Source organism: Osmerus eperlanus, chromosome 14, assembly GCF_963692335.1.
Source record: "Osmerus eperlanus chromosome 14, fOsmEpe2.1, whole genome shotgun sequence".
Taxonomy (NCBI): Eukaryota; Metazoa; Chordata; class Actinopteri; order Osmeriformes; family Osmeridae; genus Osmerus; species Osmerus eperlanus.
The window spans coordinates 3,535,459-3,550,936 of NC_085031.1; the positions used below are offsets into that span (position 1 = coordinate 3,535,459).

A 15,478-nucleotide genomic window follows, 5' to 3' on the forward strand; every position below is an offset into this window, starting at 1 on the left:
TAGGCAATGGCAGGAGCAGGAGAAGTGACGACCTCGCCTCCGCTAACCTCCTCGGAAGTGATGACGCGTCTGACGGCACCTTCCTTTAACTTGTTCTCTGTGTCGCTGTCCTCACCCTCCCCTCTCTGTTCCTCCCTCCCTTCACACCCTTCTGTTGGTCCCTCCCTCGCTTTTTCCTCTCTCTCTCGTCTCCTTGTCTGTCTCTCTCTCTCGTCTTCCTCTTTTTTTTTTTCATTTTTTTTTTCAATCTCTCTCATCATCCCTCCCTCCCTCCCTCAAGTGTTCATGAGTACCGCCTGTCCAGTTGGCTGGGCCAGCAGGAGGACATTCACCGCATCGTGCTCTACCAGACCGACTCCACTCTCACGCCCTGGACGCAGCGCTGCATCCGCCAGGCCGACAGCATCATCATCGTGGGCCTGGGCGAGCAGGACCCGGCCGTGGGCGAGGTGAGGAGGAGGGGAGGAGCTTTGGAAGGAGGAAAAAGATGAGTTTGTGTTTGTGACTCCTTAAAACAGAATGTGGGAGGGCCACTTTACTGGGCCTTTACAAAATAGACTGCTCCCCCGAATTCTTGGAGGATCTCTGGATAAGTGCATATTCCCTAAACCCTGTGGACTCAGTGGTATGTGTCCTTCTGAAGTTATAAGGGTATTGCTTGCTGCCTCTTAAGTGCATTTCAGCAGCTGAAATGCTCAGCAGCTGAAAAGCTCCTCTATTCTCCATAAAGCTTGTTTGTGTTTGCTGAGACTGCAGCTCAGTGGCGCCTCTCTGAATAAGCATTAGTCTGAGTGCTGTGTATAGAAGTAAGACCTCAGAGACGGCAGTAGATGAAGAGCTTCTGCCTCACCTCACACGACAGCCACTGCCTCACACGACAGCCTCTGCCTCACCTGCCTGACAGCTTCTACCAAAAATGGCAGCAGTAAACAGCCCAGGTCGTTCAAAGGAGAGGTTGGTGTATTAGCACAGCGGAGGAGGACCAAGGTGTTCGATGTGTGATAAGTCTGTCTGGATCATTAGGTTTGCTCTGTGCTTGAACGAGCTTAATGGGCTGAACGACTAAGAACGGCGTTTAAACTCAAGTAGGCGGGTAAGAGAATGATAAAGAAGCAATCGTGGGAAAAAAACCTCATCTAAGACGGCCCTGTCGAGATGGATCCATATGTGTTTAAGCACGGCATGAGCGGTGATGAGATCCTTCGGTCTCATCTCTCGCTCCTTCTTTCCCTCCCTCTCTCTCTACCCCTTTCTTCCCCTACCTACTGAGACACTGCAGGCCTCCGGTAAATAACCTAGATGCGAACGCCGTCAGAAACCACAGCAGAGGGTAAGCCCCTTACTACCGCGACCTTGCTGACCCCCCCCCCCGCCCCCTCCCCCTCTTGCCCCCCAGCTGGAGCGCATGCTGGAGGGCAGCGCGGTGCGCGCCCAGAAGCAGCTGGTGCTGCTGCACAGGGAGGACGGGCCCCCGCCCAAAGACACGGTGGAGTGGCTCAACATGAGGAGCTGGATCTCCAGACATCTGCACCTGTCCTGCCCGCGCAGGGTCTTCTCCAAGAGGAGCCTGCCCAAGCTGGTACACACACACACACGCAGACGCGTTTCACATCCAGCCTCTATTCATTTTAGCGGACGCTTTCGTCCGAAGCTATGTCAAATAGCGCACAGTAGGTAGTTCAGAACCTGGAGTGCAGGAACGGAGTTTGAGCGGTGAGCGCCGAGGTCAACGACATTCCACTGTTGTGAGGGTGGGCTCGCGTAAGGATCCCAAACACGCACGCGGCATGGGGCGGAGTCGGGGTGTTTTTATTATTCTTCATTTTTGATATACCCCTTCCTCACCTTCGACCTCCTTATCTGTCTCTCCCATGTGTTCTTCCTCTCCGCTACTCCTCCCCCCCCCCCCCCCCCCTTCCAGATAGAGATGTACCAGCGGGTGTTCCAGAAGGAGGCGGACCGCCACTCCGACTTCTCCCGCCTGGCCCGTGTTCTCACCGGCAATGCCATCGCCCTCATCCTCGGAGGGGGAGGGGCCAGGTAGCCTCCTCTCACCTTTTGAACCCCGTAACCTCTGACACCCCGCAGAGTCATCGTCACCCGATAGCCAGGGGACATTCTGCTCCCCCGGAAGACTCCGAAATACCTCCTTCCCTTCCTATCTCTAGGTCTGATGTTCAGATATTGCGCAAGTATAAGAAACTGACTTAGAAAGTATTTCGATGTTGGAGGGAAGGCGGAAGGTTGTACTTTGACGGATGAGATGTTTCGATGCTTCAAATGTGGTAGTCAAAACGAGGTTTGTCCTAATGCATGTTCTAAACTCCCGTTGCCACGCGCGCACAGAAACCTCACTTCACTTTTCCACCTTCTCTTTTCCTCATTTTGTTCTTCTCATTTGTCTCTTCTCCCTCCGTCCATCCTGTGTGTGTGTGTGTGTGTGTGTGTGTGTGTGTTCAAGATGGCCGAAGGTTGGTTACTCCCGTCTCTTCCTCCTCCACTTCCCACTCTAACTCTGGCCATGCTTTAGCCGTGTTTCCCTGTGCTTAATGTTGCATCCCTGTATCTTTCCTAAAACATAACTGTCGTGGTGTTTGTCTTTTCAAACTGTGGTGTGCTGTCAAATTAGGAAACACACACACACACACACGTATGCCTTACAGTAGGTTCACATTATTGCGTGTGTTTAAGGACCTGTCTGCAGAGGATGGGCTGGCCCAAAACCAATTGCTCTACATACTGATGGGCTACTGTGCAGGAGTTGTGAAACGGCTGTGTTTTGATTGGTCATACGCATCCGTACAGCCCCAAGAGTTGAGCTTTTCTCAACTCTTACATCCGTATCACAGACGGGTAAAACCCGCCCACGGCTATGTGGAAAACAAAGCATTCAAACTCTGTCGTACGCAGTCGACCGCGTTTAAAAGTTCATGCATAGTCCGTGAAAATGCCCAATAATGTGAACCAGGCCTTACAGTTGAAACCACCTGCTTTGAGAGCAGGGATGTGGATGCTCAGTTGTGAGTCCTGAACTCCATCACCATCACATTCCTCCATCACATTCCTCCATCTCGAAGGACAGAGAGGCTGGTGTCACACCTTGTGTTTGTGTGGTGACGTTTCACTGGAGAGACCGAAGTGATGTATAGGATCTCATATTGTCTTCTTTTGCTTTCTTTTTTTCCCCTCTGTATCTCACCTCTCTCTCTCTCTCTCTCTGTGTGTCTCTCTCTGTCTCTCTCTCTCTCTCTCTGTGTCTCTCTCTGTCTCTCTCTCTCTCTCTGTGTATCTCTCTGTCTCTCTCTCTCTCTGTGTGTCTCTCTCTCTCTCTCTCTCTGTGTCTCTCTCTGTCTCTCTCTCTCTCATGCCTTCACTTATCCCTAACCCGTCTCCCCGTCTAATCTAACTGCCCCCCCCCCCCTCTGTCGTGTCTCCTCACAGGGGCTGCTCTCAAGTGGGCATCCTGCGTGCCCTCAGCGAGGCGGGCATCCCCGTGGACCTGGTGGGGGGCACGTCCATCGGCTCCCTGATGGGGGCGCTGTACGCCGAGGACCGCAGTCACAGCCGCATGAGGATGAGGGCCAGAGAGTGGGCCATGGTGAGACACCCGCACCTGTGTGGTCCTATAGGATGCGTGTGTCCTCTTGGAAGTGGTGTGTGTGTTTGTTCTGCAGGTGGAGGTTTGTGTGTGTGTGTGTGTGCGTATGTGTCCTTTAGGCGTGTGTGTGTGTACTGTAGAAAGTGACGTTTGTGTGTATGCGCGTGTCCTGTAGGAGATGACGTCAGTGTTCAAGAAGGTTCTTGACCTGACCTACCCCATCACCTCCATGTTCTCGGGCGCTGCCTTCAACTCCAGCATCGCCAACGTCTTCAAGGGCAAGCAGATCGAGGTGAGACACACACCAGGCTTAGAGGCCTCAGACCGACTCCCAAATCATCGAGAGCCACAGCGTTTAACTAAGCCACTCAATGTAATAAACATGTCACTATGACGTGATTATTTGCCCTGCTAAATACAGAAACTATTGTCTGTGTCGTTAATGTTGGTCCATGAATGTGTGTACAGGACCTGTGGACCCCTTACTTCAACATCACCACGGACATCACTGCGTCTTCCATGAGGGTGCACACTGATGGTACACGCCGTCTCTCTCTCTGTGTACAGTCAACTCCAGAATGATTGGCACCCCTGGTAAAGATGGGTAGAAAGTAAATAAAGTCAAATTAAATGCATCAACTTTTGGTAAGTTAGCTTAATGTCACTCTGGAAAAATGAGAACCATCCAACCTTTTTAATTGATGTAATTGAATTCTGAGAAAAATAGTTCTGTCATTGATTATTCTGGAGTTGACGGCACATCTCCATCTCTATCTCGGTCTGATCCTCACTCTTCGTTTTCACATCCAGCCTTTTCTCTCACCCTCTCCCTTCTCCTCTTTCCTGTCCGTCTTTCCAGGGTCTCTGTGGAGGTATGTGCGGGCCAGCATGTCCTTGTCGGGGTACCTTCCCCCCCTCTGCGACCCCAAAGATGGACACCTGCTCATGGACGGGGGCTACATCAACAACCTGCCAGGTCTGACGCACGCACGCACGCGCGCAGTGCCCTAACCCAAATGACTACTTGGTGTCACTTGTACTAAGCCCCTCCCCCTCCGTCCTCTAGCCGATGTGGCCCGCTCCATGGGTGCCAAGGTGGTGATCGCCATCGACGTGGGCAGCCAGGACGAGACCAACCTCACCAACTACGGCGACTCGCTGTCCGGCTGGTGGCTGCTATGGAAACGCCTCAACCCCCTGGCAGAGAAAGTGAAGGTGAGGAGGGGAGGAAAGGGATCGGCCGAAGGGAGAGCGAAAAAAGCACCTCCTGTGAGACGGCGTGTGGCCGAACACACAGGACTAGGCCCCGGGTGGAACCTAAGAATACCCGTGCGGAAGTACTTTTGTGTTCGGTGCATGGGGGGCTTCTCCTAAGACTACGCTGACCCAGGTGTCATGGCACCCCCTCCCCCCCCAGGTGTTGAACATGGCCGAGATCCAGACCCGCCTGGCCTACGTGTGCTGCGTCCGCCAGCTGGAGGTGGTGAAGAGCAGCGACTACTGCGAGTACATCCGGCCGCCCATCGACCGCTACCGCACGCTGGAGTTTGGCAAGTTTGACGAGATAGCGGTGAGTGGGCCCCCGTGACTGATGGCTGAGTTGCTGTCCTACTCGGCTTCGTTATCTCTCTCTGTCTTCGTTTGACCTTTTGATGTCGTGTGTGTGTGTGTGTGCGGGTGTGTGTGTGTGTCCTGCAGGAGGTGGGCTACCAGCACGGGAAGACAGTGTTTGACGTTTGGAAACGTAGTGGAGTGGTGGAGAAGATGCTGAAAGACAGACACCAGGAGGAGTTCCACAACACACAGAGCAACAATGTAGGGAGGCAGGAGGAAATGGAACAGGACTCTGTCGGTGATCCACGGATGCCATTCCCTTTTTATACAGAGCCCTGGGTTTCTGTGGTTGTGTGCGTAATGCCCACTGAATGTCCCCCCTGTCCCTGCAGGTGGTGACTTGTCCCAATGCCTCCTTCACGGACCTGGCGGAGATCGTGTCACGCATCGAACAGGTCAAACCTGCCCTGGTGGACGGTGAGACTCACCAACATAGCCGACCTCTCCTCTCCTTGTGGTCCAGTCACGGCCGGTCTCACAGCCCCCCCCCCCCCCCCCCCCCCCCCGTCTGGCCCCAGGGTTCCTTTGCAACTGGAACAGTTGAAGGCAGCATGAGGCTGCCTGTAGCCTCGCTCAGTTGCTAGCTGTTAGCCGTTGGCTGTTTACCTTCCTTAAGCCAACACAGCTGGAGGAGGAATACTTAGGGGTTATTTACTCAGCCTACTGCTCTTCTGATCTCTTTCCCTCTAGCCTCTTTGTTTGTCCATTTTCTTTCTCTGTAGTCTGTCTCTTGCACTCTGTCTTTCCCGTCCCTCTTTCCCCGCGTGGAGATATTCTGCCCCTCCTCCTCCCCGAACTGGAGATAAATTATCATTTTTTCCCATCTTGTCTTTACTGCTCTGGGCTCTTCCGTGCGTGCGCTTTCTTCTTCTATTGTTTGGATTTACTAAGACACCACGCTTTATGTTGTCAGGTTCCATTAGTGTGACTATCAGTTTGAGAGCACAGGAAGTGGTTTTGGTAAATGATGATTAATATGCTACTGTGGCGTTTCGATATGGTTCCTATAACTCAGACTCTCTCTCTCTCTCCTCATTCTCCTCCACTGTCTGTCTTGCGCTTCTCTCTCTCTCCACCACCCTCACTCCATTCCTCACTCCGTGTGATTACAACGCATGCCCCCTCCTCCATCACTCTTTCAACACACCCACTCCCTCTCTCCACACCCTCACCCCCCCCACTCATCTTTCTCTCATCTCACTCCCCCCCCTCCCTCCCTCGTTCTCTCGCCCCAGAAGAGTCAGACTACCACACTGACTACGAGGACGAGGCGATGGAGAGCGCCTACTCGGACCTGGAGGTGTCCAGTCACTACGGGGGGCACACTACGGGGGAGGAGACTGCAGACACGGTGCGGAGCTCGCCTGGCCCCCGGGTGCCGGTCGGGGTCGTTTCTTCCCCGTTTGTTTGGCGTTATCGCCGGACACGCCGGCCTCCGCTCACATTCTCTCTCTCTCTCCTCCTTCTCTACTGTCTCCATTCCACGACTCACCCGCTCCGTCCTCTCCCTCAGGACGAGGACCTGGAGAGCCGCAGGGGACACCAGCCTCCCCCCGTCGCGACCGACAGGGGTCCCTCTTCCTCCCCCGCGTCCGCCCACCTGCAACCCCTCCCTCCGAGTCAGGAAGCTCTGTGACGACGGAGCAGACGGCAGAGCCCCTGGCCGTGGGCATCCGCAGGCCGAGTTGCGGCGACGTCCACCAGAACAATACGAGCCTCTAGCAGGCGACGGCACTCCCGAAACACGGACAGTGCCTTTTACGCAACCCCCCCCCCAAAAAAAACAGGGACGGCGTCCTGCACACACCCTTGGTTCTTTAGATCTGCCTCTTGCTGCGTATTTTCCTAGTATTTTGTTAGGCAGAAGCATTGCAATCAGATGGGTTCTTATTTTTTGTAGTCTGAATCCCACTTTGTGAGATGTCTGCATTGAGGTGGGAGACTTTAAGGGGTTTGTGGCGGTGTTTCTATAACGGCTGGCTGATGCTACCTCACACACACACAGACGCGCACACTGGCATGAAACCATCCGTGTGCGTTAAATCGCGTTCCACTCCCTGGTCACGGGCGTCGGCATGGAGACATGGTTCAGACATGCCCCGTGTGCCAACGACACGGAGGATCACGACAACAAAGCAACACGAAAGCCCTCTGGGTTTCCGCTCCGTACCCTGCGGATCGTATCGGGCGTACACCGATGAGACACGTGGCAGGAACACACACTACCCTCCAAACTGGCTCGCACCCTTGTCTCGAGCCAAACAGGCTATGTATTATTCCCTCTCACAAACCATGCTGGACAATCTTTTCCAGCTTGATGCTAATAGGTGATTTGACTAATATGCGTGTTCGACTTTTCTATTTGTATGTGGCATTTGCTGTGTAGGCTTGCATACTAACCACTACGAAGCCCACCCATGTAATTCTTATGATGACTTTATCTTGTCTAATTGTGTGCATCATGCATTTTTGTACACTACCCCACCAGCGGTGTCTAGCACAGTTAATATGCTATCACGACGAGCCTTAACCGGACACAACAGTGGATGAGCACGAGATCAATATATCTAGATTATTGTAAGAGGATAGGAAAAAAGGCTTGCGTTAATTAAACCATTCTCCAATAGGTATTAAGTGTGGCATATGAATTTTCCAGTTGATTAAATTAATCGATCGATGATTGATTGCGCGATTTCGGCCAATGTTTTGGTCTGACTCATTGTTTTGTGCGGTGTCCAACGTGCAGGGCCGAGTGGATTGGCGCCCCAAGATGGACGATCCTCGAGAGTGTTGCTCATTACGGAAATGGAAAGTGCTTTTATGTAACGAATGCAAAACTATGATGAGTGTTCTCAAAGCCTTACGTGACTGTGAGAAACTTTTTACAGTCTACATGTAACACCCGGCTGTAGTGCCTTGAACAAATACTGCTGTTCGGTTACACTTCCGGCGTCGCCTGTTTGCCAATTATCTTGTAATTATGTACTTTTGCGTCCATATGTACAGTATTGTTCGATTTGTCATGTTTTTGATAACCTCAGTGTAAAACTAATAAACTAACTAATAAGCCACTTTTAGTGATGTTCATGTTTCAGCTATTTTCTTTCTACAACTCGGTCCCCATACAATAGGTTTATGCTTGGTTACGGTCTGCTATTGAGGCTTCTTGGAGGAGAACTACATTGGTTCGGGTCATGGGGGAGGAATGGTAGTCTTTTTCTCCAATAGGGGGAGACATTGTGCAACATGGTGTTAGACAGACCCTTGAGCTATGAAGGAGTGTGGACTTAAAATCCTGTGGGGGGGGGGGGGGGGGGGGGGGGGGGGGGGGGGGGGGGGGGGGAGGGGGGGGGTGGGGGGGTGGAGGGGGGGGAGGGTAGGTGTGTTTGAGGACAAACACTGCGTGTGCGTTGTTTAACAAATGTAACACACGCTGGATACAGGCCCACCTGTTCTTAGTGAAGTTTTTTCCCACAGTCCCCTGGGGCGGTGGACCCTTTGTCAGCTAATTAATTAATGAGCATCAAGGGAAGAATCTGGGTCAACTGAAAGGTTACTAGAAGGGGGGGAAAAAAGAATGGGAAGAGAGAGGGCGAAAAGAGTCTGCTGTAGACAGAATCAATATGTCTTGCGCGCCGCGAGAGGAGAGGTCGTTCAGAGGGTGGCTGCATAAAGGATGGTCAGGAGATTGATCATCGAGATAAAACGGCGTAGAGGAAGAGATCACAGTGAAGAGCCGTGTCGTAGAGTTGTGTGTGTGTGTGTTAATATGAGGAGGGGGGAGTGTGAGTAAGGAGTGTAATGCTGACAAACCTTGACAGCCAGTAAAGGGCCAGACGGATGGCATCTGATGGAAAACGAACAGAGAAAAGGGACAAGGAGCAGAGGGTCAGACACAAATCGCTGGGGTAGTTGATTTATTGAAGGGCATGTTTAACGGACCCTATAAGTCCTATGAAAACTTCCTTGCTGTGCTGTTCGCTTTTCAAATTCTCTCGCTCCCTCTTCTCTTTTCTCCCTACTGTACCCCTCTTGTGGAGAGAGCTGACTTAAACAGGTAAGTGGGTCACACTTGCCTCAGGTGTTTAAACACCTCTCTGACGCACAAGGACGAATATAGAACCGAACATAATAACATTTGTACACACACAAACATGCACGTGCTAACTAATCAAAAGACACTAATGGAATTTTGCTAAGATTTTACATTAACATGTTTGTTGCATAGTACATTGCTATCAAGTGTGCACTGCACTCCCATAGTTCTCATATCTTCATAAGCCCAGTACCTCACCCACACTTACATTTACATTTAGTCATTTAGCAGACGCTCTTATCCAGAGCGACTTACAGTAAGTACAGGGACATTTCCCCCGAGGCAAGTAGGGTTAAGTGCCTTGCCCAAGGACACAACGTCGTATGGCACAACCGGGAAACCTGATCAAACTAGCATTTAGTTATGTCTTTCCATAAGAGGGTAATTTCAAATTAAGAATTATAATTGAGAGGGTACAAATTGCCGTTTTTTAACTGGCATTTTTACAACTATATTTTATATAAAAATGCATACGAAGATTGCATAGATTTAAAAGAACTAGAAAGTGCATTTCCTGCAGAAAATGCGTTGGAAGGCTGAAAGCTCTCCGCTGACCCCGCTCGGCAAATGCTGTGTTTCAATGTCCCGGGCTGTTTTTCGGTCCCAGTCCGACCCTGCTCAAAGAATAACTTTAATGGAAGTATTTTGCACTCCGACTGTGAACCCTTTGGTCATTTTCTTTGTTATCAACTGTAACAACATTATCATAATTATTTCCAACATTTATGGTTACAATTCCAAACTTGAAAATGATCACTTACTGGAATCTTTAGAAAAGCGTATTCTCCATTGTCTAGCCAAGTTCCCGAATGCTTTACTTATTGTAGGAGGGGATTTTAATATTTCTCTGAATGATTTAATTGATAGATGGCCTCCGGGACAGTCCGGACAGGTTTAATAGATATTTGGAGAGTAAAGTTTCCTTCTGACAAGAGTTGAGTAATAAGACTTGCTCCTGACAATCACGCATAGATTTTTGGCTGGTGTCTAGGTGCTTTGATAAACAAGGTACATCCTGGCCACTCCCCTGACTGATCATAGTTATTTACATTGACATTAAACTTTTTGCCTCTGACAATAGCCTTTGCAGAGCATCCTACTGGAAGCTTAATAACTCTATTAAAACATGAGGTGGTCAAGATGGAGATACACAATTTAATTACACATTTTTGAAACAAAGCTATAACTGACAATTCATACAGTAATAACTGTGAGCTTTGCAAATATGAGGTTGGAAAATATTTAAGAAAATATGGGAGTAGTGTTTCCAAAACAAGGAGAGCTGAAGAAGTGTAATTACACAGATCACCTCTCTTGTTCAAAAGCCTGTTGAAAGTCTCTCAGAGGAGGACAAATCTGATCAATGTAAGCTACAAAATAAGTTGGATGACAAACAGAGCAGAGGGAGCCTTTGTCAGATCTAGGAAGAAGTGGATAGAGGAGGGTGAACAAAATTCATCTTATTTTTATTCAACAATTGAATATTAATGGTCACATATGATTCCAAATTAATCTCTAACTTTAGTTGCAACTTCTACAGGAATTTATATAACTCTTAAGTATTGTGATTGTGGTTTCCTCAACACTTTTCTTTGACTCTCTGGGGGATGTGAAATCATGTGATGGCCCTATTATGGTTGAAGAAATCATTTATTCTATTGAACATCTTAAAAATAATAAGTCTCCTGGGACTGATGGTATATCTGCTGAGTTTTACAAAACCTTTTCTCAACAATATGCCACTTTTCTGTTAGAATCTTTCTGAAAGCATTGCAAATAATGCTCTCCCTCCCAGTTTGACTCAAGGTCTGATTACACTAATCCCTAAATCCAAGAAAGACTTGCTTTTGCTCGATAATTGGCATCTAATCTGTCTGCTCAATAATGATTATAAAATATTAGCTTATATATTTGCAAAAAGAATGAAAGCAGTGTTGGGCTATTGAGGAGACCCAATCTGACTTCATGAGGAATGGACATATCTAATAATATCCGATTGGTGTTAGACCTTATTGACTATTCAGATTTAATCTTAGAGGGTAGTTTCATTGTCTTCTTAGACTTCTATAAAGCCTTCGATACGGTGGAACATGAGTTTCTATTAAGTCTCTTATTAAGCTATTTAGCTTATTCTAACAACTTTGTTACCGGCAGTATCTCAGATGGAATCATGATTCAAACAGTACCATCTGCTAACTGAAAATATGCCCCCAAAAACGTAAATAAGCTTGACATTTATTTAGGGGAAAATGGCTCATTAAAAAAAGGTTTACTGGAAGCGATCATTGTCAGTAACAATGCAAAATGCGTCATCCATGGTAACCTCGGGGTAACTATGAATGAGGAGCTGTCCCTCACATCCCACATTGCTGCAGTCTCCCAGTCGTGTAGATTCACCCTCTACAACATCCGGAAGATCAGGAGATACCTGTCTGAGCATTCCACCCAGCTGCTAGTCCAAACACTTGTCCTCTCCAAGTTGAACTACTGCAACTCGCTGCTCGCCGGTCTCCCAGCATGCGCAACCCGCCTTCTCCAGAGGATTCAGAAGACAGCAGCCCACCTGGTCTTCAATCTACCCAGACGCTCCCATGTTACCCCGCTCCTCATCTCCCTCCACTGGCTTCCCATCACGGCCCGTATGAGATTCAAGACCCTGGTACTGACCTTCCCAGCGGTGAACGGGACTGCACCCGACTACATCAAGTCTCTCCTCCAGCCTTACACCCCCACCCGCCACATACGGTCTTCTTCTGACAACCGTCTGGTGGTCCCACCTCTCAAGAGCGCCCGGTCCCAACACAAGCTCTTCTCCTGTCTGGCTCCCAAATGATTGAATCAACTCCCCACCTCCATCAGAGACACTGACTGTCTCCCCACCTTCAAGAAAAAGCTCAAGACGCACTTGTTCCGGGAGTACAACGGTACTTAGGGATGATTTACTGGACCTGATGTTAGTTTCCTCCAGGATCACAAATGACTGTTATTGAGAGACTTGTTGCTCTTGTTGGTTAGTTGTAACTGATTATTGTACTCGCTGTGAAATATATTATTGTTGCTTACTTTTTCTACAGGTGCACTTTTGAGGTTCATGTTGTTTAATTGTAACTTGTTTAACTAGATGCTCTTGTGGTTCTGGCCTTTGGCACTTATTTGGTTTTTCACAATGTATGCTTTTCACATGTTTTGGCTACCCGAAATGTTTGGGGCTATCTCGTTGTTATGATGATGGAAGTCGCTTTGGATAAAAGCGCCTGCTAAATGAATAAATGTAAATTTGGTCGCAGTCTAGAGCCCAGCGTGGAGAAACTGACCCAGTACATTGTACTATGAGCTAGCTAACTACTAGACTACTGCTGTGTGGGAATCGCAGGAGCTAACCAGTCGAAGGGTGTACAAAAATATATTTTGATATCACAGCCTGGAAACATACCTAGCTTAGTACCTAGCTTGTCACCAACATTGTGTATGTAGTCTCAATTTGATACTTGTTCTCTGTTAAAAGAGAAGCAGATTTGTTTCTAAATGACAGTATTCACTGAAAAATTGATTTGTGGATTTCCAGTTGATAGCAACAATGAGAAATACGCAGCATTTCAACTTCACACTGTCGCGTGAGATCAGTTGTTCAATAATGGTGGCAAATTATTTTTAGGGATCTTAAAGCGCTCATCTGCGGCACCGCATGTCCATGGGTCCTGAAACGGACAAAAGGATAACCTTCAAAAGGACAACTTTGCACAGTGCCCAGTTCTCTAGATAATTGTTGGACACTCGTTGCCCTAAAAGCCCACTATAGAACCACACAGACACACATATATTCCTTGCATAATAGTATTGACGCTCTTTAGTGTAAAAAGGTCATGTTCATTATTTTAGTATTCAGTAGTTCATTTCCTTATTCAATCAGTCTCCATATTCTGAATGTGATTAGTTCTGTCTGGCCTGTGTCACAGACCAACTCATTTCTTGGGAGTTGAGACAGACAGAAATCAATATCCTAACTAGGTTTGTTTCGACCCAAACTGTCTTTGTGTTGTTATTTCTTTGTGTGTGGATGCACGTATGTGTACTTCTGTGCGTGTCTTTACAAGCGGGTGTTGGAAAGCTTTCCTATCCCCGACTCAGACTTCCTCTGAGGGATTATGGAATGTGGCGTTATGAACACCAAACTGATGCAACTGCGGTGGCCCTAACGGTAAGACTTCGGCTTTGCCCCATGCTATTTGCAGTCTCTCTGGGAGACTCACTCATCACGTGCTGGCACCTTGACTCCCCCACGCCCCCCCCCCCCCCCCCCCCCGCCACCTCCTCCGCTTCCACTACCTTTCCAACATCACTCGTCTGCCAATCGACACACAGCCAGCTTCTCTGTGTCTCTGCCCTGGAGAGAGAGAGAAAAAAGAAGAAAAAACATGACACCATTGTTTTCCCCCAATCACTTGACTTGATACAAGGAGTCGGTATTGTGACACTGTCTGATTGCGCTATGCCAGGCAGAAGGGCTATTATTGATGTCTAGAGTTTTCCCGTTGAGAGCAGAATCCACCAATTTATTACAGTGTCCGCAGGCTCCGTAGATGTTCTTGTCGCAAGCTGTCTCTCCGTGACATGAATATCTATTCCTCTCTATTGTTCAAAAGAGCCAGTAGATAAACATGTTCTGGATAAGATTAGGGTGAATGTACCAACTATGTTTGATGTACCTTTCTGAGTCTTGACCGAAGACCTGGCCAAAAAAGCAATCGATTTGTGACCAATCCTCTCATTTTACATTTTGTCAGCAGCTTTGGCTCTGAGATGAGTCAATTCAGGTAGTGCACAATGGCCTTAATCTCAGTTTTTTTGGTTTGCCGTTCCGTCTGGGTGAGGGTGTGAAGGACGGAGACATGTCTGGGTTGAAGCTTTTCCTCAGGTTGAAATCAGGGCAAGCTGATATAGAGGGAAGTTGTGTTTTTTGATCCTTATCAGCTCCCATCTACACGCTGCACATCCCTCCCAGCGGTCTCTAATCCTCATCTAATCAAGCATATCGCGCACACACACACACCAACACACACACGGACACGCATGCTCTCCAGTCGGTCTTTGTCTCTCTCACCATCTCACATTCACTCCCTCTCTCTCTCTCTCTCTCTCTCTCTCTCTCTCTCTCTCTCTCTCTCTCTCTCTCTCTCTCTCTCTCTCTCTCTCTCTCTCTCTCTCTCTCTCTCTCTGTCTCTGTCTCTGTCTCTGTCTCTGTCTCTGTCTCTGTCTCTGTCTCTGTCTCTCTCTCTCTCTCTCTCTCTCTCTGTCTCTCTCTCTCACTCTCTCTCACACACACACACTATCCCTTTCTCTCTGTCTCACTCTCTCTCACTATCCCTTTTTCTCTCTCACTATCCCTTTTTCTCTCTCACTATCCCTTTTTCTCTCTCACTCCCTCTCTCTCATAATTCCTTCCTCTCTGTCTCACTCTCTTTCTCACAATCCCTTCCTCTGTCTCTCACTCCCTCACTATCTCTGTCTATTTCTCTCTCTCCATTTATCTCAATCACACACCTCTAACCCAAGCCCCCTGCCCTTATCTCTGAGGTCCCTTGTGGCCTGTTTCAGGTCAGGAAGTGGGCTCTCTGTGGATGATGACTCACTACCCATCTCCTACGACAATGGGAGGCTGTAATTACACTTTGGTTGCCCCAGGAGACCTGCTGATATCTTGAACAGGTCCCATCCTTCAGACAGCAGCACCAGGTTGGGGTGGGGGGCTACCTGTGCCAACACTGTGTGACCGACGCGGTCGTTATCCGATCGTTAGTCGGAAACATCGGGGGGTGGCATCCTAGTGGGGGGGTCACACCGGTGGGTGGAGCCATGTGGGCCGCACAGGGAGACGGCAGATGTTCAAATTTTTCCTGACTGCTGCTCTGTTCTTGTTTAACACACTCCAAGAATTTGACCTGTCTGATAATCCAAACTTCTGGAAGAACTAAGGAAAAACTGTAGGCAATGTCACCTGCTGTGTTGGCCTGTGAAAAATGATCTTTTGCTATCTGTGTTAAATGTCAATTGGTCTTGAATACAAACTTACTATCTAATCTGCTATCACTTGACTTTGCTCCCATATCTACTCCTATGCTATATGATGGCCGTCCATAAATCTGATTGGAATTGAGGTTAATTCCTAGAAT

The 15,478-nt window shown here is 48.6% G+C and overlaps 1 protein-coding gene across 4 annotated transcripts in view; it reads left to right on the forward strand.

The window, feature by feature from the left end:
* Window positions 1–15,478, forward strand: part of pnpla7a (patatin-like phospholipase domain containing 7a) — a 30,782-nt gene that overhangs the window by 14,862 nt on the left and 442 nt on the right. Inside the window, exons 24-36 of one of the 4 annotated variants that reach the window (XM_062477959.1) lie at window positions 281–449; window positions 1,397–1,579; window positions 1,922–2,040; window positions 3,442–3,598; window positions 3,774–3,890; window positions 4,067–4,136; window positions 4,458–4,574; window positions 4,665–4,813; window positions 5,016–5,168; window positions 5,297–5,413; window positions 5,545–5,629; window positions 6,448–6,563; window positions 6,726–8,289. In XM_062477959.1, coding sequence (XP_062333943.1) covers window positions 281–449; window positions 1,397–1,579; window positions 1,922–2,040; window positions 3,442–3,598; window positions 3,774–3,890; window positions 4,067–4,136; window positions 4,458–4,574; window positions 4,665–4,813; window positions 5,016–5,168; window positions 5,297–5,413; window positions 5,545–5,629; window positions 6,448–6,563; window positions 6,726–6,848 — 1,675 coding nt within the window. In that variant the 3' untranslated portion in view covers window positions 6,849–8,289. Of the gene's footprint in view, window positions 1–280; window positions 450–1,396; window positions 1,580–1,921; window positions 2,041–3,441; window positions 3,599–3,773; window positions 3,891–4,066; window positions 4,137–4,457; window positions 4,575–4,664; window positions 4,814–5,015; window positions 5,169–5,296; window positions 5,414–5,544; window positions 5,630–6,447; window positions 6,564–6,725; window positions 8,290–15,478 lie in introns of those variants that run through there. The other 3 variants (XM_062477960.1, XM_062477961.1, XM_062477962.1) reach the window with 3 other exon arrangements.